At 37.2% G+C, this 23606-nt stretch overlaps 1 protein-coding gene across 2 annotated transcripts; it reads right to left on the bottom strand.

Annotated features, from left to right (window-relative positions):
• Positions 1-3778: 3778 nt before the first annotated feature.
• On the bottom strand, positions 3779-8054 carry LOC125272801 (2-oxoglutarate receptor 1-like). 2 transcript variants are annotated; one of them, XM_048197934.1, is made up of 3 exons: positions 7920-8054; positions 7564-7742; positions 3779-5212 (listed from the first exon to the last, which is right to left on the bottom strand). In XM_048197934.1, exon 3 carries the CDS (start codon positions 5202-5204, stop codon positions 4179-4181), a length of 1026 nt encoding a protein of 341 aa, XP_048053891.1. In that variant the 5' UTR covers positions 5205-5212; positions 7564-7742; positions 7920-8054; the 3' UTR covers positions 3779-4178. The 2 variants fall into 2 exon arrangements, with proteins under 2 accessions (XP_048053891.1, XP_048053892.1); XM_048197935.1 differs by lacking the exon at positions 7920-8054 and having other exon boundaries at positions 7533-7801.
• Positions 8055-23606: the final 15552 nt, after the last annotated feature.

The following is a 23606-nucleotide window of genomic DNA, read 5'->3' as shown; positions in this document are numbered from 1 at the left end:
CTCAGCGCTTGAGCGTGAAAAAGACGCTCAGCGCCTCGTTATGCTCCTGGCGTTTAAAAAACGCGGCGCTCCCACTGAAAACAATTGAAAAAGTACGCTAGCAGCTGGAAAAAACGCTCTGGTGGACACACGGCCTTAATGATATGCTAAAGCCTGCCGGCACCTTATTGTGATTGGTTACAAGGTAGTCTGTGACGTCACAAACACCCACAATTTCAAGGACTGACATTACGTGAAGGACTGTAATGCTTTAAGAGCTCGCTCAGGTACTGGGGAGCTAAAACATTTAGTGCTTTGTAAGTAATTAGCAAGATTTTAAAATCTATAGGATGTTTAGCAGGAAGCCAATGCAGTGCTGACAGAACTGGGCTAATATGGTTATACTTTCTAGTTCTAGTAAGAACTCAGCTGCTGCATTTTGTACGAGCTGTAGTTTATTTATCAGGCGAGCAGAACAACCACCCAGTAGAGCGTTACAGTAATCTAGCCTTGAGGTCATGAACGCATGAACTAACTGTTCTGCATTTGTCATTGAGAGCATATGTCGTAGTTTAGATATATTTTTAAGATGGAAGAATGTGGTTTTACAAATGCTAGAAACGGCCTTCAAATGAAAGATTGGTATCAAAGATTGGTATTAAAGCATATTAAAAACACTACATAGAAAACTTGATTTTCACCACAAGGGGTCTTTAAATGAGTTAAATAAAGTCTTAAATGACTGTAAAGTGTTGTGAAGACATTGGATGTGTGTCAGATCATGTGCGGCCGGTCTTAAAGTGACAGCAGCCTAATAAACCTGCTGCTATGATGTCTGTCATTAAAGGTGCAATAGGAGATTGTCTTTAGAAAAATTTTTTGTTATGCTGGTTGAAAGTCACCTCATATCCTGATAGCAATCACTATGTAAAGGGGTCTATATGTATTTTTATAAATGAAGGCTATATCAGCTGTGTTAATAGTCTAATAGTTACACTACTTATTACATTTTAAATAGGGTATTTGTAATCTGTAACCTATTACACTTCAAAAGTAACCTTCCAAACACTGGTTACTATCCAAAACATTGCCTACACTGGGATGCAAATTGTGGTTTCTCATGTTGTCACCATACATATAAACATGATATGTGGTCATGATCCAGTTGACACACACCATCAAACTCTTAACTGCAATTTGCACTGCAGATCTGGAACCACTTGAGATTTCATTTCCTTGAATCACAATAAACCTTCCCTGAAGTGGACTGCTCATACGGGTAACCGGGAAGCTTAGGAAATCCCGTTTCATTTTTTCTTAGATTTAATCACCTTAGAGACGAAACTAGTGTTTTATTTACAATAAATATACAGAAGCTGCTTCTTCCTTTTCGTCCAGTCAATGAGAAGTGTTTCCTCATGCTTGAACAGACGAAATCTGAGCTGGCACATGAGATATTTAATACAAGGGAAAGTCGATGAGGAACTTTATCTAATTTGATTTCATTACAACATTAATCACTTCCACTGGCTTAAGTTTACACAAATTACAAAAAAAACACAATAACATATGCTAAACATTTGATTTAGAAACACTTCCGTATAAGGTGGGAATTGTGACAAAAATCTCTTGAACACCTTTATTTGCATGTCAATAGGGTTTGACAGAGGTTTCACATTATCTCTTCCTTTACTGTAAAACTGCATCTAAACACCAGCTGGAAGCTGGTGCTATAGAACGCTGTTATACAAGAGTGGCTTTTTTCTGATGAATTTGTTAAACCAGTTACTCCATTCAGACTGTATGAATGAGCCAGTTCCGGTAGGTTACATAAAACAAAGACACCAATTGAGCCACTGAAAGTAAAAATGTTCTGAATAAAATAGCAAGTTTATTTGTTGAGTTTCACTCTGAAAAGTCAATTTTGTCATGCAGATATTATTCAAATATTGTTTTGATGTACTGTACATACCAAAAAGTAAACAATGCAAATGTCATTCACTACTTTTACTGCTGTTAATCTTGTTTGACCAAGAAATTCCTTCATGCCATCATCATAAAGTCAAGAATTATAAAGGAAAGCAAACACACAGTGAATAAAAACAGACATACAGTTTCCACAAACATAAATAGAATTTCATGAAATTTATCTACATAAGGGCCATTTTTTGACCATTGTGGCGCCCTATGCAAAGTGAAGTGACATGTAGCCCATGACTCTCTATCCATTAGGCCATGACTGCCCCTATGCTACTGACATGCTGAGGGCGACAAGGGTTGTTTGTCCTGGAACGGCCCTGTTATGTTCATTCAAAAATGTGGTGGATTTATGGACACACCTTTAGTCAAAGTTATTTACATTGCATCTAGATTTGTGCCGATATTCGCGGTAATGCGATAAATCGCGATAATGAATATGCACGATATTGTTATCGTGGGCATTTCGAAATACCGTAAATAATAATTTATTACCAATTATTAATTTTTTTATAATTTTTTAAGAATACTTTACCCATCAACTGTATAAAACGCAGAACATTGCTGTATTCTGCGTCAAAAGAACACGCGCTCAGATGTAAACAAACCCAAAGTACATGAGAAGCACATGGCGGAACGAGTGAAGGAGTTCTGAATGAAAGTGTACGTTCACTCTCTGACAGCAGAGGGCGCTGATGGAACAGCAGAATGCAGCGGTTACCACGGAAACCGCGCAAATAAAGCAACTGCGCTAGTTAAGTTTTTAAAATGCTTCAAACAGCCATTAATTTTTTTGTAATCTCAATGTTGTTCATCACCAAATACTTGAAGACTTAAAAGTCTATTTTCAAACCTTATATTTTAATCTGGACTACCTCATGCCCTAATTATTAGAAATGTTCTGATTATTTGGTATTGTTCAGAAAAAGTTTGAAACATATGTCTTCATTAGTTAACATTTTAATTCATTATTACCAAACTGACAATAAATATATATATATATATATATATATATATATATATATATATATATATACTTAAGTATTAAATATTCTTAGTTTATGTTAATTTCTTAGTTACTGTTTAATAACATTACTAAAACCAAAAGAGCTTATTTAATGGATCTGAGAGAAAACTAACAATAATCAATTGTATTTCTTAACTAACATTAACAAAAACTAATACTTTCTGTAACAAATGTAGCTATTGCTCAATCTTAGTTAATGCATTAAGTAATGAGACCTTATTGTAAAGTGTTTCCTGTTGTTCTTTATAGCCTAATTCTTTTGCATTATAATCTGTTTGAAAATTGTACTTTATATATTTTTTGTGTATTGTATTATTGTATTTAAACATTCAGAGTTCTTTTTGTTATTACAAAAAGAGTTCTTGAACCTGTTATGCTATGACAACACTTTTTTTGCAACTTATTTCAATATCGTGATAATACCGTGATAAAAGCTTCAGCAATTAATCGCAACATGACAATTTGATACCGTCACATGCCTAATTGCATCCAAGTATGTGCATTTAGTCACTTGATGCATTCGCTGGGAATCAAACTCATGACGTTGGCATTGTTAGCACCAGGCTCTAGTGGTTGAGATACGACATTAATCAGGAACGTTTTCAATACTATACACTTGACTCTTTCGGCAACAAAATATATGGGAATATACTGCAAAATATAATGTGATGTATTACATAATACATTTAACTATTGCTTATATTTTTCAATATACTGCAAATGCATTGACCATGTATGGCAGTATATTGACCCATATAAAATATTTAGAAATGAAGACAAAAATAGCATTACATGTAATATTCAGAAAGTTTTATCCTTTATTGTGTACATATATTGCACATACATGTTCCCATGTGAATGTGAATGCATTCTACACATAGACACACACATTCATAGAATGAGTTACAATCAGTGGTTACAACAGACTTCTAGTTCCCAGAATGCTTTGCTTCTGACAGTTAAAGGAGAGTAAATGTTAAAATTAAGTGTTATTTCATGTGTTTTTCTCAATATTATAGTATAAAATATATAATATATAAGAGGTTAAACTGATAAAATATTTGACATGAGAGTAAATAAATGATGACAGAATGTTCATTTTTAGCTTGAGTATCCCTTCATATATTGGCTATTTCACAGTGCCATTGACTCTGGCTCATCCATTTAGTTTAAGACTGAAACGCCGGCTTGAGTCTCAGCTGCTTTGCTCGTATGTGATGTTGCTCGTGGGTCTGTTGATCACAGCCACTTCAATGATCCCCTTAGTCCTCGACATGAGCCAATCACATTTGAACAAATCCACGAAGGCCTGCTTAAAGCAATCCCCCGACAACGTGTAGAGCGGTAAGTTAAAAATGATGTTGAGTACAGCGATCGGCCTCGAAATAATGTAGGCGGCATGAATGCAGCGGTCCAGCATGCAGTCGGTTTCCGGAGTGAGTCTCGTGTGGATTCTCAGAAGGCGTAGCACGTGATAGGGAAGAAAGCAAACCACAAAGCACGTCAAAATCAGCACGATGAGTCGCCTTGCTCGAACCCGTTTCATGCTTCCCATATGAGGACCCTTCTTTAGTACCACAATGATGCGCCAATAGCAAAGACAGACCACGAACAGAGGAAGTAAATATCCCAGTACAGTCAATGCCCAACTGTACGGCCACACGATTGCTGGGCTGCTGCTCGCCAAGTCCAAGCAGTATGTCTTGTTGTTGTCTTCAACCATCTCAAACAGGTTAAAAATGGGACTTAACTCGATCACCGCCACAGCCCAAACCAGGACGCAAGCCAACACGCCCCATCGCTTCTGCTTGATGCTGTGCATGTGCATCGGATGCACGATCGCCACATACCGGAAGATGGCCAGACAGGTGAGGAAGAGGATGCTGCCGTAGAGGTTGAAGTGGAACATGAAGCGTGCAAAGCGGCACGTGACCATCCCCAGCGTCCACGAGTCGTTGAGGACGTAATAGTAGGTCAAGAAGGGCAAGCTGACCATGAAGAGAAGGTCAGTGATGACGAGGTTCACCATGATGATGGTGCTGCTCTTCCAGGGACGAACTTTGATCAAGTAGACCAGCAGAGCGATGACGTTACCCACGACGCCCACGATGAAGATCGAGCCGTACATGGCGGGCAGGTAGTAGCGTTTCACCAAATCGTCCACATTGGTGCAGTTGTCACTTGAGCCGTTACTTGTACCGTAGTAAAGGTTTCTCTGCATGGTTGTTCCTGAAGCAGGAAAAAATACAAAACACTGTTAAAGAGCGCACATCATGCAAAGTAGATGTGCTAAAACTGAGAGTATTTCAGAGACTGCTCTTGTTCTCTGCTTGGTATTGAATACCTCAGCAATGTAATGAACAGATTTGCATCTATCCAACAAGATGCACCGAAAGAAGAAAAGGATCCACACACCGAGTAAGTGTCAGTTTCCGTGTAAAATTTAATAGTGTCAACCATATTGTTTAAAAATAGTCTGATACAGTTTTAACTGTTACTGTAACTGATGACTGTTTTGATGACTTCATTCTATTAAATTTAAAGTGGAAATTGACACCTACTTGGTTTCATTTCTTGATATCTAATTATAATTGGGTACATTTTATTTTATATATATATATATATTTATATATATATATATAGTTATCGAACAAATCATACATCATTGAAGAGGAGGTAATATTGCACGTAGACTTTTACAGAGCGACTGTAAAGGGATTTTTGACTTGAAGTCCTTATACCCTCAAGGTTTGAATAAGGAATTTTTCCTGAAGTGTTTTCTGTACTTTTTTGTGGCTTGACGAAGGGTTGAACCTGAAAACATTTTGCGCTCTGCACTTCTTTGATTGGTGGCCTTTTCTTTTTCCTACATTTTGTGTGTGTTTTTATGTGTGTGTGCGTATCCTTTTCTTCTTTTATGGCACTGAATGTCTGACATGAATTCCTGGGATTTCCTCACACAATAACCTCAAAAAGTTGTTCAAACACCTAAAACACTGCAGTCTGCATGCAATCTCTGTTTAAACAGTACATTTCAACACTTGTGAAATTCCAAGATGGATCTGTTGTAGTCTCAATGTGAAGCTGAATTTCCACTATAATATTAAAAATAAATAATAATAAAACAAATATTATTCAAATCGGTCTGTCTGGGTCAGTCTGAATACTCGATTCTGATTGGCTGGAAGGTGTTCAGTAAAACCGTTTAATGCACAGGTAATTCCAAGTCAGTTTAGGGTGTATTCAAACCAGGAAAGTCCGCTAGTTCACTTGCTTTGCTTTGGTCCGGACCAAATACAATGTTGATTTTTTTGTTTGGTCTGGTTCGCTTTCACACTGCCCTTTTTTGCAAATGAACCAAAATTTGTAAACAAAACCACGTGTGCTAAGGTCATCCATTCATTGGACAGAAATTCTCAGAGTTAATTTGGAACCGAGACCACCTCTTCAGCTGGGTCTCGGTACGGTTGTTTGGTCCGCACCTGAGTACGATTGAGGTATTCAAACCTGCCCAAAGGATCCGCACCAAAGGAGGAAACGAACTGGAGTTTGATTCAATCGAGCCAAACAAGACAGGTGTGAATACACACTTAGTCACCATTCTATAATAAAGTGCTGCTTTCATTGAAACACACACACACAGAGATCAGAGATCGAGCTCCACACACACAGAAATAATCAGGAGTACAGAAACTTCTTGTCATCGCTGCACTGTGACTTTTATTGATAAAATAACTACCCTGTTACTGAATTGCTACATTACATTACTCAGCAAGGGGGTGGTAACGTCACTGTTTTTTCACGAGTTCACACTTACAAATAATCAGATAGTAAATAGTATGCGTATTTTGGTGTGCTGTCTGAGGAGAGGGCTCCGAGCTCAGAGTACTCCCCCTGTTTTCTGGTTACGAAAGTAACCAAGCGAGTGTGAGGAGACGTTGGAGGTGGAGGGATGGTGAAAACTGTCGAGAAACATAGGTGAGTTGACTGCATATATAGGTCTCCACTCATGCTGATTGGGTAGATCTGCTAACTGCTGGTTGGAATGATGTGATGATTAGTCAGATCATTTGAATGTGTTCCTCCCGAACTTTGTAATAAAACATCATAAAGTAATTCAACTCAGAGCTTCATTGCTAGAGAGACACTGAACAGACTGATTCAGATAATTCACAATCACAGCTCTCTCTCTCTCTAGGCTTATTTATTCAAATAAATGTAATGATTCAATAAAATAAAGGTAACTCTGATTTGAAGCGGACAGAATACTAGATCTATCGAGTCGTTACTCATGAAAATAAAAATCATTTTAACAAAGGGCAACTTTTTAAGCAATGTTGCCTAGCGATGTTGATTGGGCACTTTACCAATGAGATCGAGTTTTGTTTCTATTCTCAATGGAAAAGTGCCCAAGCAACATTGCTCAAAAAGTTGCCCCGTGTGTCACCACCTTAAGGCTAAATTTGAAGTTGATATTTAATTGCGACAATCAGTTTTCACAATGATAATTTGAAATATATTCTCTGAAAATATCTTCTTAACATCTTACCCAATTTTGCTTCTAAGTGGTGATTACTTACAATGGACGTTGATGCGACTCATCCGACCGCTGGTTCCTCAGAGAAATGGACTGTGGTGTTCATGTAAACAGTTTAATGCCTGAGATGATCCTCCCTCTTCCGATAAAAAGTTCCTGGTAAACTTCTATCGCATTCATTTGCATTCATTCTGTCACATCAATACACCAGCAGTGATCCATCTGAAAACACGAAGACAATACGTTCTGTCAACACATGAGCATGGGCGGGATTTAGAGGAAAAGCCTCAGGTGTGACATGATAGCTGTGGCTATGGGAAAGTATGTTACTGACAAGCCCGCGTTAATATTGCTGTCAATTCTTAACATTGAAATGTTTGAAGATGTTTTATCGCTCACCCAGGATGCCAACAATAATTTTGTCATGTGTCATGTGGTTTTTGCACGATCATCATATAATACAGGACAGGCAGGTGAGGGCGGCAGCGGTGACGAGGAGCAATTAGGCGAGCTCATCAAGATGAGCTGTTTTATGAGCACTGTGTCAACAGAAATAAGTAATGCTGTCCATTATCCTCCCTAAACAGCATGCAATATAAGACTCGGTGCATTCCAAACAGGACGTTGACAATAAAATGGCAGAACTAATTATTTATTTTTTATTTTTTTTAAAGTGTGCATCGCTTTTTCCATTTTTAGGTTAAAGCATGGCGCCAAAGTCATCATGTAAAATAAATAAATAATGATAAGATCAATAAGTCATGGCAACATATTTTTTTCCCATTACTTTAACTCGTCGAAATCTAGTCCAAATATCCAAGGCACATTTTCTTGAGAAACAAAATATATTTATATGATCAATATTATATTTGTATTATTTATCTGTGTTAGGTTATTGTTTAAGAAAGCTATAATAAAACATAAAATTATAATAAATAATTATATTATATAAAATATAATTATATGAAATTACATTAATAATCTGTAAAAAAAATGGAGTATATGTTTTACAATACTTTCTACTTCACAATTTCATGCTTAATTCACTGTGTTACTTGCAGTTTCTTTGTAATTATTTGTGAAATTTACTAGCATTTTAATAGCAATCTGAGTGAGTACTGTAGGTTGTACACTTTTTTTCAGTGAAGAGAAGAATGCTCTATGATATGACAGAAATAGTAAGAGCAGCAAGGTTCATGACTGTGATATAAATAACCTCTTGATGAACTCTTTGATAAGTCTCGCCCAAACTTCCTGTTGCAATAGGAAATATTTCAGCACAGAACTGTGGTCATTGAGCTATTTCATAGAGCTGAAGGTAATGCAAATTGCAAAAAGTGGCTGACAAAGATGTGGCATCGATACCAATATGAATTGAGGAGACTGAACGTGACTGTTAGGCTACTGTAAGCGTTTACCGACCCCTAGTGGCTGATGATGGAACTGTAGGAACATTGATGAGATGTTCGTCAACAAGACAATGCTAAATTCAGTGGGAATTCACTGATACTATTGACACAAAGATACACAAAATTCTGACTGCCTTCATTCACAACGCTATTTCATAATAGAAAAAATTATAAAAATTATGCAAAAAGACATTTGTCCAAAATAAGTGTTGTATAACCATCAGAACAGCAGTGATGTGTGAACTGAATTTGACAAAAAGTGCGGTGTATTACAGTGAAGTTATTGAATATTTTTCATAATAAAAAGTCATAAAAATTATACAAAAAGGCATTTTTCCAAAATAAGTGTTGTAGTATAACTATCAAGACAGCAGTGATGTGTGAACTGAATTTGGTGACACTACAGTGTGTTACAGTGAAGTTATTGAATTAATAAAAGTGAAGTTATTGAATATTTAAAAAAAAATGCAATGCAAAATAATCCTGCTGCACTGGGCCAAACCGGAGATATACAACAAACTTTCAGAGAAAAAGCAACCAACCTAAAAAGAGGAAAAATAGCAAAGGCCCTAACGCATGGACCCAGTCAGCATTTTTACAGCACACTTCAGTCAACACCAAATGAGCAACTCCTGGCTGGGAACATGACTGAATGTCTCAATAAAAAGTGCTGAAAGTAGGAAAAAGGAATCCATTCACTCCAACATCATGATGGAAATATGCTCAATGCACATAACATTTTCAGCAGGTCATGAAAGCGGTGAAGTGGCAGGTGATGAGACAGGGTTGGTAAAAGAGGACAACCCATACTTTTTTCCAGGTATCCTCACTGTTCTCTTTGATACCCGCTTTGCCATTTTTCCTCTTTGGAGTTGCTTGCTGTTGGGAGACCTGACTATATGGTGACAACAAAGAAACAAAACAAGAGATACTGTCACAAAGAAAAGTGGTTTGGAATTGTCAAACATTCCATAATGCATACCGGGAAAAAAAAGTACCAGGAACATTCATAAGAAAAAAAATGCATCAGTATCTGCAAGCAAGATATTCAGAGAATATCAGCATAACCTTCCTCAAAAGCTATTCGTCCAAATTGAGCAACATATGAACATCAATTAATCTTGGATGAAGAAGAAGGAAGAATGTTTCCCATCCACCAAATCCAAATTCTTTCCAAGAAAAAAAAAAAAAAAAGTTCCATAAGGATGTAACACAAAGCAAGGAAAGTCCAGATTTTGATGCATGTCAGCTTCCTGCAGAGGTGCTCTGTGTAGAGGAAGAGGTAATGAAGTCATTAGTACAAAACTGACAAAACTAACTGCATATATTAAGGTACACTATTATTTACTGTATGAACTTCATATCATATCATTACATGTGCATGCTATGGATGAAGCCAACTACAGAGCTGCTTGTAGCCATTGTGAAGTCTCCAACCTGTTACATCACAAAGATTTATGAATGGTTATTTGGAGATGTACACATATCAAAACAAAAATCTAAATGCATAATTGTACAATTGTATTTGCATTTAACAGTGTGATACTGTATGCTGTCCTCAATGTATATAATGATTCAAGTTGAATCATTTTTTAGACTATTGAGTGCTATTTAAGAGCTGTACTTAATATGAAGGGAACAAATCTCTACCAGCTAAGCCATTTCACCACAGGTGTCATTTTAAATGGCACAAGGGGGCAGATGGCACAGCAAGGATTGCGAAAAGTGAGAGCAACTACTTATGATTCTTAATTTTGACAGGTGCTGTAAAAGGGAACATGGGAGCAATTGTTGCTTTAAGGAGGTATTTCTTCCTGATTCTACCTACAAATTCTAATTTGGTGCTGTAACCTATTTCAATCAGTTTGATATATCTAAAACAGGGAAAGTGGTTTTTACTTAATTAAATTACATTGACACAATAAACAAATTCCATTAGAGCTCAGAAAAGACACATTGTACACCTGTCCTTTGCTGTATTGCGAATTTTGCTTCAACAAAAAAAATGTGAATTGGGTGTATTAAACACATTAAAATGTGTCAAAGTGAAAATTGCAACTAACAGCGCTACTCTTCACCACAATGCATTGGTAACACAAAATTCAATAACAGAAACTCCTCTAAATGTCCAACTGAACATTAAACATTAATATAAACTAACAACATCTTTCCCTTTTCTGAAAAAAAAAAACACAAAATAACACTTAATCCCTAAATTTACTCTCCTAATGGAGTCCCTTGCAAAGCATGCTGGGAACTACAGATCCACTGCCCTGGAGTGCGTTTCCCAAAGCTTACTATGGTCGCAAGTTCCGTCATTACCAATAGAGTTCAATGGGACTTACGACCATGGTTCACCAACGATCCTTTCGGGAAACATACCCCAGGACAGTGTTTCTCAAAAGCATCGTGAGCTATGCTGATCCTAGAGTCTATTGGTGTCAAAGTCTCTACGATCTACTTAGGCTTACGATGCTAAACACTGTCCTGGGGTGCATTTCCCAAAAGCATCATTAGCAAACTAACATCACAAGTTCCGTCGTTACTTACATAGTTCAACGATTTGGTGTTTCCCGAAACCATAGTTCAAACGAACATTCGCAAACTGCATCGGAAACTTGTGTGGTTGGAACGACAGCTCTTGAGCTGTAGTTAGAAGCATAGTTTCCTGTTGTTATGACATGTGGACGTAATAAATCCTTATCTTGAGCAAAATAAGCAAGCTGACATTAAGTACAATGTATATCTTTTATTTCGAACATATACAAATGTCATTTATATATTTTAGTTTGTCAAGAGATCTAAAGCACTGTTTTTGAAGAGTGTGCATGTGCATACGTGCTCTGGTACGTCAGAACAAGCATTTGATTGAATTTGGAAATAAAGCAAAATAACTGAGGAAAATGAGAACTAGTCCTCTAATGCCATGTCTGTAATTTATAGCAGAAATTCTAGCATTAATTCGATATCAAACATATTCATTTAAAGAAGTTATTATGCCACCACCTGCGTGACATCATTCACCAACGTGGTTGAATGACAAGTTTGCGACAATGCGGTTTCGGGAAACAGTCATGACTAACTAGTTGATTTGTTCAACGATGCAGCGTACTATGGTAGTTCAGCAGCGAGTTACATCGTTGTTCGGGAAATGCACCCGAGGGATCTGTAGTTCCCAGCATGGTTTGCAAGGGACTCCTTTAGGAGAGTAAATTTAGGGGTTAAAGGTTATTTTGTGTTTTTCAGTAAAGGGAAAGAAGTTAGTAGTTTATGTTATTGTTTAATGTTCAGTTGGACATATGCCCCCAGTTTCACAGACAAGGCTTAAGCTAGTCCCAGACTAAAATGCATGTTTGAGCTGTTTTAACTGGAAGCAACTTGTACTGACAAATCTTAAAATACTGTATGTCAGTGCCATTGTTTTAACTCAAGATGCACACTAGTAATGTTTTTTTCTAGTGTATGTTTATAAAAACTACTTAAAAATCCTAATTGAACGAAGGCCTAATCCTGGCTGTGAAACCGGCCTTAGAGTTGTTTCTGTTACTGAATTTTGTGGTTACCATTGTGGTGGAGTAGCGATTGTGCTTACGCTGTGGACAATGAATTTGTTGCTCACTACTTACACCTAGTGGTTTATTGTGAAGATTGTGAGTAATGATTAACAATGCTACTAATCCAACTACACATTACAGAATCAGAAATTTTACTTGAGATAAATTAATAAAATTGCCTTTAATAAAATTTGTTTCCTTGTAATTATTTTATTTAAATGTGAAAATACATTTGAATTAAATAGTAAAAATTGGGTTTTTCCAAAATAAAATGTATACAGAGCCCCAGACATGACATGCAGGAAAAAAATTTAGTAAATCGAGGGAATGAAATAGTAAATCGTGCGAACGATTTAATTTTTTTTCTTGCATGTCATGTGCGGGGCTCCGTAAATTTAAGTTTAAGTACCAAAGTGAAAAAAAAAAAAAAAGATTAAATTATTTTAATAATTATTTTAATAATTTTAATTAACAATTTTTTAACTTTGTGTGAATGCTTTTTTTTTTTTTTTCCCCTTGGGCAGAAGAACTATTTTGATTGATATTAAATTACATTTTAAAGTTTCAACCAAATCAAAAATATAAAGTATGTCCAAAGTATCATTTTTTTCAGTGTAGAGATGTTTGATCTGTTCAGTGACATTTAATTAATAATTTCTTTGTTTCTTTTTCTCCCATTCTACATTCAAATAATTGCAGTGTCAAGAGGAGTACTGCTCTGTGTGTGGACAAAAAGAACTGAGTAATGCATCTGTCATTCCTGCCTGTTTACTATTCATGTTAAGTGAAAACGTGTGTTTTCACAACTACATTTAATAATTCCAACACTTTCGAATTCCAGATTTACTGTGAATTATGCCAGAGGTGGTTTCATGTTCAGTGCTTCAACATTAATCTGCCACCAGAAGAACAACCATGGATTTGTGATTTGTTTTTTTAAGCTATTCAGTTAGAATAGTCAAGTGGTTTGGGGTTAACTTGGGTAACACCTGAGTCATTGAAACTTTAAAGTGCAGGCAGGATCATGTAGGACCTTCAGCACCACATACGTGGACAGTGCCATGTCACACAAACATAGCCAAGTTTTCCTATTTCCTGTTTCCTATTTTCCTGTTTCCTGTTCAAGTAAAATTGCCAAGTTCGTTTGAGGTTTAGTGCTTAGCAGTATTCAGTAAGGTTAGAGAAATGTAACTTGGAGGGAGGCGTGACCAGGCCCGCTGAACACGCCCCAGTTTCTTGACTCCACGTCAAATCAGCACCATTAAGTGAAACGCACAGAAAAGTGCAGCACAAAGGGAAATCCTAATCTCGAGCTCACACTTGACTGAAACGCAGAACAAAAGGAGCGCTGCAAATGAATTAGTAAGTGTGACCATGGAAAATATCTGTTGCAGAGATAAATAGCATCAAAGATCATAAGCTTCTTTTACAATTTTTTTGCAATTAATTATCTTAAAGGTGCCCTAGATTATGTTTTTAAAAGATGTAATATAAGTCTAAGGTGTCCCCTGAATGTGTCTGTGAAGTTTCAGATCAAAATACCCCATAGATTTTTTTAAATTAATTTTTTTAACTGCCTATTTTGGGGCATCATTATAAACGCGCCGATTTTATGCTGCGGCCCCTTTAAATCCCGTTGTCCACGCCCACAGAGCTCGCGCTTGCCTTGAACAGTGCCTTAAAGTTTACACAGCTAATATAACCCTCAAAATGGATCTTTACAAAGTGTTCGTCATGTATGCGGCATGCATGGGTCGGATTATGTGAGTATTGTATACTGTTATATTGTTTACTTCTGATTTTGAATGAGTTTGATAGTGCTCCGTGGCTAACGGCTAATGCTACTCTGTTGGAGAGATTTATAAAGAATGAAGTTGTGTTTATGCATTATACAGACTGCAAGTGTTTAAAAATGAAAATAGCGACGGCTCTCTTGTCTCCGTGAATACAGTAATAACCGATGGTAACTTTAACCACATTTAACAGTACATTAGCAACATGCTAATGAAATATTTAGAAAGACAGTTTACAAATATCGCTAAAAATATCATGATATCATGGATCATGTCAGTTATTATTGCTCCATCTGCCATTTTTCGCTATTGTTCTTGCTTGCTTACCTAGTCTGATGATTTGGTTGTGCACATCCAGACGTTAATACTGGCTGCCCTTGTCTAATGCCTTTTATAATGTTGGAAACATGGGCTGGCATATGCAAATATTGGGGGCGTACATATTAATGAGCCCGACTGTTACGTAACAGTCGGTGTTATGTTGAGATTCGCCTGTTCTTCGGAGGTCTTTTAAACAAATGAGATTTATATAAAAAGGAGGAAACAATGGAGTTTGAGACTCACTGTATGTCATTTCCATGTACTGAACTCTTGTTATTCAACAATGCCAAGATAAATTCAATTTTTTATTCGAGGGCACCTTTAATTTTTGCAATTCTTTTTGTTTGCAAAACTTATTTTTCTCTCTCAATACTTTATTGTTCTTTTGCGATTCTATATTTTTGTTTGCAAAACATTATTTATTTTTTTTTTTTTTGCTCAATTTTCTTTTGCAATTCTTTATTCTTTTGCAAAACTATATGGCATGATTTTGACTCCATAAAAAGCTGTCATGTTAGAAATTTCTTCCATTACAAAAAAAAAGTACGGAATACCATATATCATGGTCCTTGTCTGGTCCTGATCTATGGAATTGCCATGGCACCTTACATGTCCAAAAAAACTGACATATTACTCTTTTGGGTCTTTTTTTGTGTGTGTTGTACAGGGCTGGACTGTACTGTTTTATATTGTGATTTCATACTAGTGTTGTAATGCGTTTATATTGCCGCAGCTTTGACCTACATAGTCACATCAGGCCTCTACTACACACAGACACAAAAAGATCTTTATCTTTGTACTAACTACTACTCTATCACCCGTGTGATTTTAAAGTGTCTGGTTTTGTGCTCTTTTCTTGTCTTCATGGAAACTTCTGTACTGAAAGACAATGCTGCCACCATTTGATTGTAGTTGCAGTCATTCCACCTTCACTTGCAAGTATAGTATATTCACACATATTATCAAATATGTTACAATCTAATAAAGTGATACAATAAATATTGTGTTGAAACATCATTCATAATCAAGACAAATACAGACATATAGGCAGAATAACCTACTCAAAACTGTGATGTATAACCTAACACCAAAATAACACTTTCCATGTGAAAGCATTTTCCCCACAGTCTTTTGCATTTTTAAAGATGAAATCTTAAGTTTAATCTTGTGTTATTTTCCTGTTGATATGGTGCAATACTTCGTTGCCTAGGTTATCTCTACTGGTTATCTTTGTCATGTTAGCACTCATCGTCATGCTGATAATGTGGAAATGAAGAAATCTTTAGTAAAAAAGTTTGTTGCAGTAGATGCTGTTGTCTCTAAAAACAATCCCATTAAAAAGCTTTCCTATGGTAATAATGACAAAATACCATTGTGACTACTAGAAGCATACCTGTTACTGCTGTAAATGAAAATAAATTGATATGGGATCTTGTTTAAACAGCGTTCAAACAATCTTCTCTTTTATTACATTAAGATTTGATTGTATCAGAATAAATGCAGTAACCTATAGTTTGTCTGATCAACACAGGAAAGATCTGTTGCATCTTCAACACCATCAGATGGAACTCTCAGGACTTCCTTCTGTAAGAGTATATTCAACGCTGAGGCATAATGCAAGTATTGTACAATATCCTAAATTGCTGCTAGTTAGGTAAAGTTGTGAACCCCCTTTATTAACAAAGGAGCTTTGTAATGAATAATAATGATTCTTTCTGGGTTAATGACTTTTCTCCATAGCTCCATTTCCTATTCCCATTTCAGGTTTCACTCTATCAGTTCTCTCATTTCCTTTGTATGCACGAATTGTATGTACAGTACAGTCCAAAAGTTTGGAACCACTAAGATTTTTAATGTTTTTAAAAGAAGTCTCGTCTGCTGTTTCTTAAGCAGCAGATCAGCATATTAGAATGATTTCTGAAGGATCATGTGACACTGAAGACTGGAGTAATGATGCTGAAAATTCAGCTTTGCCATCACAGGAATAAATTAGTTTGTGAAATATATTCAAATAGAAAACAGTTATTTTAAATTGTAATAATATTTCACAATATTACTGTTTTTTACTGTATTTTTAATTAAATAAATGTAGCCTTGGTGAGCAGACGAAACTTCTTTTAAAAACATTAAAAATCTTAGTGGTTCCAAACTTTTGGACTGTACTGTATGTGTTCGTTAGTTAATAAAACTTGAGCACAATACATATTTGGTTCTGACTCCCCGTCTGTGAATAACTGTCAGTGTCATAACTGGCTTCAGGCTTCACATGGTAGAATTGTCCAAATAAAAATGCTGAAAGAAGTTTCTGTCACAGAAACGCCAGGCTCCACCGTCACCCAATCACAGCGCACCCCATCGCCCGAATACTAATCACGCACACCTGCATGTCATCCGCACACTCATCACCGGCAGTATAAAGGATTCTCATTCACACAAGCTCGTTGTCTGGTCTTGTTAGCATCTTACCTGAATGCTTACCTCAAGGACTCAAGGATTTCTTACCTGTCTCCTGTTCGCCTCTTGTGTGCTTCGTCTTTGTGTGTGAACTCCAACATCATCATTGTGTTTGGATATCTGCATTCTGCCATCATCCTTCACCTACAACACAAAGGACAGTATTGCCATTCCTTTTACCTCTATTCATCTGAAGATTTGCCATTCACTCACCTGCTAAACTGTTGTTCATCTGTTTGTGAAATAAACACCTTACTTTTATACATCCTGTGTCTCTGCCTTTCTGTGATTGTAACAGTTTTTGTTGGAACTGTTTAAATGTAACTGAAGATTTATAGTTGTCATTGTAAATATTCAATTTCCCATGGCCACGGAAGGGAATCAGAAATTGTGGGTCACATTCACATTTCTGTATTTATTTCAACACGCAACCAAAAATCAAATCCCTAGAAGCTTGTGAACAAGCAAGTTCTGCTAATTCACAAGCCGACAAACTGAGAGAGTCATACTCACAATAATGTTAATTTAACCAAACAAAATACAAAACTTTCAAAAACACTCAGCAATGTGATTATTTCATTGAGTGATAGGCAGTGGGTTTATTCAGTGACATTATTAAGAGATCTGCTATCCAACGTCTTCCCGTCACCTCCTAAACCTGCTTCCCTTAGTGTTTTGTGTACACATAGAAAAGGAAAAAAAAAATATATTACATTGTCTAGTTTTATCCCTGAACAATGATGTGAGTTACAATGGCAATTCTCGGTGCAGCATGAATGACCTACAATGGTGACATTTTTCACAATTTCGCAAAATCAAAGCATGCATTAACTCACTATAGCAAAAAGGCAGTGCCATTCTCCTGATATGGAGAATATATAGTCCATATATATAGTCCAAACAAAACAGTTGCCCAAAACTTAACACAGTGTGATGTCAGATTCATATTCTCTACGGTATCGAAGCGTCCATAGCGCTTTGCATCGTCCTTTTTGCTCTGATGTGTTCATGATCTATTTAATCTTTGAAGGTCTAAATGCAGCAAATTTTGTCTTGCATTTCTGAAGCTGAATTTCACGTCAGTCATTGTCCTGCTATGGCTAAACACCCTCTCGCTCTGCCTGCTACAGTAGCTACACCCTAAGCTCTTGCTATTGATTGCACTGGAAAGTGATTGATGGATCTGGGGTGTAGATTTTCCCCAACATACCTGACTTGAGTTTACATGGGGCATCTGCAGTCAACACTTAATAACAGTCAACAAGTGGCTTGATTAACTCGAAGTCTTAACACTATCACTTAAGAATAAGGTCTTTAGTGTTCCTAACTTGCTGTGCAGCAAATACCCAGGCAGACTCCAGACATTGCCTTTGAATATGCTTAAATCATGGCCAGAGGACCTCGTATCAATCACAGGGAATCCTACCAGCAAAAAGAATACAACAATAATTGATAAACATTTTAGGCAGTATCTTAGCGAAAGTTGCATCGTGTATGGCATAACGTTAAAGGGGGACTCAGTAGTATTTCACAAACACTGTTTGGAAGTTAATCGGGCCGATACCAAAAAATCACGTCTAACCAATCAGCATTAGCAGGCGTATGACAGTCGAAGAGAGAGAACGAGCAAGAGGGAGATTTGAAAATAAGAAAAAAAATGCAGAACGAGAAATAGGACACAATACAAAGCTTACAATTTTAAAAACAAGGCTCATTTTGTCAAAACACTACACACAATTCACAGATTCACACACAAGTAGCAGAACACCTCAGTTCTTGATGAAACACTTTATTCAAAACTTTACATTAACTTAACAAAAACCAACTTTGACACCAGATGGAACACACATGGTTCATATATTCTGATTCTGTTTGATTCATTTACACACTGCTGTGCTCAATCTTAAACACTTTTATACTTTTCTAATGATATAGTCTGGGGTTTTGATTTTTTTCAGAGATATTGTTAGAGTAAAGTATGAATATATTTACAAAAAACACAAGATCAGTGCTGCACATTGATGAAAATATGATGTTACATTTTAAACTGAAAATCAGAACATATTCTAAATACAATATATTACATGAACAAAAACATTTGTGGCAACAAAACAAAAGCATGATTTTAAATTTAAAAAAAAAGGAGAAAAAACACCTAAGCATCATCTCTGGCCTAGCTGGATCTGACCATAGCACTTCATCCACATCTCAGGCAATGTCCTCTCACGCAAGACAGCGAGGGAAGAAACTTCTTGAATGATGAATCCATCCTTGCACAGACCCTGCATCAATTAGGTCAGGCCTTCTCCATGGCTTGAATGAGGCATATTTGGAGATTGTAAACCTTTCCATGCCAAAAAAAAAAAAAAAAAAAAAAAGAACCTCCTCAATAGGTTTAGGGAAGGTTGATTTCAAATATCAACAATATCCAACAGCATTGTTCAAATAATACTTACAGCACCTTTAAGTGCAATGTGAGTGAGGGGGAGTGGGGAGGGGGCCTTGGTTCAAGGAAATTGTGCCTAGTGTGAGGACACCCTAAGTTTCATAAGATTCTTTTCCCCTTTTGTTATATTTGGACATGATTCAACTCAAAATGACTTAGGCCCAAGATTTGGACGGACACAGGCATTGTTAGCCATTGGTTGCAAGTTCCATCGTTATCAGCAAAGTTCAATGAGTCAGTGTTTCCTGAAGCCATAGTTCCAACGAAAATTGACAAACAGCATCACAAAGTTGTGTGGTTGGAGCGACAGATCTCGATCTGTGGTTAGAAGTATAGTTTCTTGTTTGCATGACGTGCATTTCATGAATCCTTATCTTAGGCAAAATAAGCAAGCTGGCATTCAGTACAGTCTAGGCTATTTATTTTGAATATATACTAAGTTAATTTACATCTTTATTTGAAGAGTGAGCATGTGCATACGTGCTGTAGTACGTGAGAACAAGCCTATGATTGAGAACAAGCCTATGATTTAATGGAAATCTGGAAATTAAGCAAAATAACTTCTGGAAATTAAGCAAAATAACTGAGAAAAATGAGTTAATTTGATGTGAAACGGATAAGTTATTACTCCATCTGTGTGACAAAGTTGAATGACAAATTTGTGACAAAATGGTTTCAGGAAACATTTGTGACTAGCTAGTTGATTTCTTCAATGATGCAGAGTACTATGGAGTGAGTTACATCATTGTATAGAAAACGAAGCCCAGGGAAGCTAAATGTTTACACTTTTGGAGAGATAAACCATGAATGACTTACTAGTCAACAGGACAGTGGAGGGAGACAGAAGGGGAATGGGATTGGCAAATTATACATGTTAAAACTGAACCTTCACCAGGCCTCAAACTGTTCATTAAGCTGTCCCTGCCCGCTTAGAAGAGGTGGGCCAGAGCACGGTTCGGTTGGGCTTGAGCACGGTTCGCATGCAGTGTAAGCACTAACCGTGCCTGAGCACGGAACAGCTACTACTTTTGTGTGCACTACTGTCATCATTACGATGGCAAACATCTTTATTACTACTCTGATAGTACATTAATTTTGTACTATCAGAGTTGTTTTCTTCCATTCAAAAAGTTGCATCGTATACGACGTAAGTGTGCTCTGGCCCGGAATTGTGCAATATGAGTGCAGGCCAGCGGGGGAGTGGGGAGGGGGGACAATCACGCTCAAGCCCCGGGTATACTTCGGCCGTCCAAGTATACCCGCGCATACAACAGCGCATGCGCCAGCAGTACAGAAGAGTCCACTAGGTGGCAATACGCACAGTATTGAGCACAGTGTTCAGCCATCGAAGAAGAGTGTGAAAAGACCGGTTTAAAAACAATACGCTTGAAAAAAAGAGGAAAAACACGACAATGGACGGCGAACTCGACGAGCGTTTGTGCGAAGAGATTAGAAAGTACCCACATTTGTACAATTCATGTTTGAAAGAGTACAAAGACGTGTTTAGGGCGGCAAATTCATGGAGGGAGATAAGCAAAAATAGTGGAAAGGATGAAGCGTTTTGCTGACAGCGATGGAAGAATCTTCTCAGTGCTGCCCTCCGATGTCTGGTAGAGCATAGAAAAAAAATGTACTGCGCATGTGTCGTACGCAAGCGGCAACCTCCCCCAGTTTCTCGTGAAGCCAATACGGAAGTAACTTAAACTGCGATTCATCGACTGGCCGCTAGGGACAGGCTGCAAAAGGGAGCAGAATCTCATTGACCATCATGTTAAAACAGCCAAGTTTACAGCAGAAAAAAACATGTTTACACTCTGGTTCAAATTGTGTTTTGGTCTATACTGCTATTTTAGCCTTTCATGACAACTCTGAGGGGGGTGAATTTTTTTATAACTCGTCCGTTTAAATTATATTAAGCCTTAAAGTTCTGCATAATTAAGGGCGGGGTCACTTGAGGGACAGGTGGATTGGCGCGGCTGTCTGTGAGCCGTCATGTTACCTCAGCTAATTCCAGCCGCTGAATTTGGCATCTCAGCCGCATTTGTGCCTTTTTCTGGATTATTTTATACAATATATGGCTTGCTGCATACTCGAGACAGATGTCAGTCTGTGTACATGTGCTCGCATGCGGAACACATGTTGTTGGATCATCGTGGCATTGGCTAAAAGTTTTGTTCCTGAGATTTACTACAATGACAATACCAAGAGGATATACTACTCTGTAATGCAAACGATGGATAATATATAAAGATTTCATGGATTTAACGCTTTCATGAACAAAAAGTAGTTTTTTTATGTTTTGAAATGGACATTTTACCCAAGTGCAACGGATTGGATTCATCTCGCGATCTCTTTTTCATTAAAGGTATGAAGGCCCAGTTGATTTTTTTGTGTTATTTGCACACCCCACACAAATTAATTTGCCTACTGGTGTTATAGCATCTAACGTTATCTTAAAAATCACCGTAGATTGACAGTAAAACTGTAGTACTTTCTAATGGTATTGCTATCTTTATTAATATTTTAGATAGTATCTAAGATAGATATGCTAGGCGGGCGTGGTTTCAGCAACAAGTCGCATGGGCTCCAACAACATCCCGCCTCTTTGCCCATTTTCAGTTATCCGTGAGTGACGTGCGGTCACGTGCAGCTAAGATGGCCGCGGCCTCATTTACGCGTCAAAACTTCTGTTCAGAACTCTATGGGTGACGTCACGGACACTACGTCCATATTTTTTTTACAGTCTATGGTCGTACGCGATCATCCGCGCGCATCCGTGGTGTAGTATACTTTGAAAGAGGTGCGGACAGGACTGCGCGCGTGACGCGTCCGGGCGCGGAAAGTGAAGTATACCCGGGGCTTGAAGGGCAACCTGATAATGACAAAACAACTTTTGTTATCTCAAGATCACAAGAAAACGAAGTCATGATCACGAGAAAACCAGAAAGAAAAATTATTATAATTCATGGCCTCTTAGGGCTTCTGTTACCGGCCTCAGACCTAGGGGGAAATCTGTGCCGGCAGCAAACGATACACAGGCAGTGTGCACTGTGGATCGGTGCATAAACTGTGGAAAACACGAGAGGACAAGAAGTTATGTCTTTTCACAGCGGCAATCAGTTTATTACTGCAATAATTTCTTTTTTTTAATTCATTTAACTTCTGAAAAAGATTCAACGTTCCAAAACTTTAACACTCAAAGTGCATTTTATGGAATACAATTAAACAAACAAATCCATAAAAATACTAGATAAGTGTATTCAAAATACACCTTTGTACAAATATGTATATTTGTATATTAACACACACATAAGTTTATATGCAGATATTCATTTAGAATCTTACATAGATTTATAATAATAATCAGATACTTTACAATAATGAAAATACTTTAAATGTCATTACACTTGATATATTAGTGTGATAGAATTAGTCTCTTATTCTTTTTAACTCATGCACATACACACAATGAAAAAAAAATACATGTGCTGAACACTCAAAATGGCGATAGATATGGCGTTATTTTACTGTCAATTGTCGAGAGCACATTATTGTGACGCGAGAGCATATCAATGTAATGCGCGAGCGCAAATCTGTCCGCTCGCGCGCGGATTTCCTCTGCTCTCGCGCAAATCTGGACGCGCGCGCTCAAATATACAGTGCTCTCTTATGAACTGCCTCTCCTCTCGCTCAGATATTGCGTGTGCACGCTCAAACTGTTTCCTGCGTGCTCAAACGTGTCCTGCGTGCTCAAACTGCACATGTGCGCTCACGAATCTCTCCGTGCTCTTGCAGAAATTAATTTGCTTTTGGATTAAATGCTGTCAAAAGTTATAAACCAATCAGAAGAGACGACTGATCCATGAAAATGCTACGTGGAATCTTATTGGCTGAGAGTGAACTGCGCCTGGAATTCTTTCGACAAAAATATATATTTTATTTCTTTACAATTTAATAATATTTATCAAATGTAACCTAGTCTAACTGCATCACATTACAGGTCAAACCCCTATTTATCTAAACAAACAAACAAAAATGTTTCTTAAAGTTATTGTGGTCATACGTTTTGTTGAAATTTAAAAAAAAAAAAATGGTTAATATGGTTTTTA

Source organism: Megalobrama amblycephala, linkage group LG7, assembly GCF_018812025.1.
Source record: "Megalobrama amblycephala isolate DHTTF-2021 linkage group LG7, ASM1881202v1, whole genome shotgun sequence".
NCBI lineage: Eukaryota > Metazoa > Chordata > Actinopteri > Cypriniformes > Xenocyprididae > Megalobrama > Megalobrama amblycephala.
Note: the sequence above shows the minus strand (reverse complement) of the source record. Positions and strands in the feature narration are given on the sequence as shown.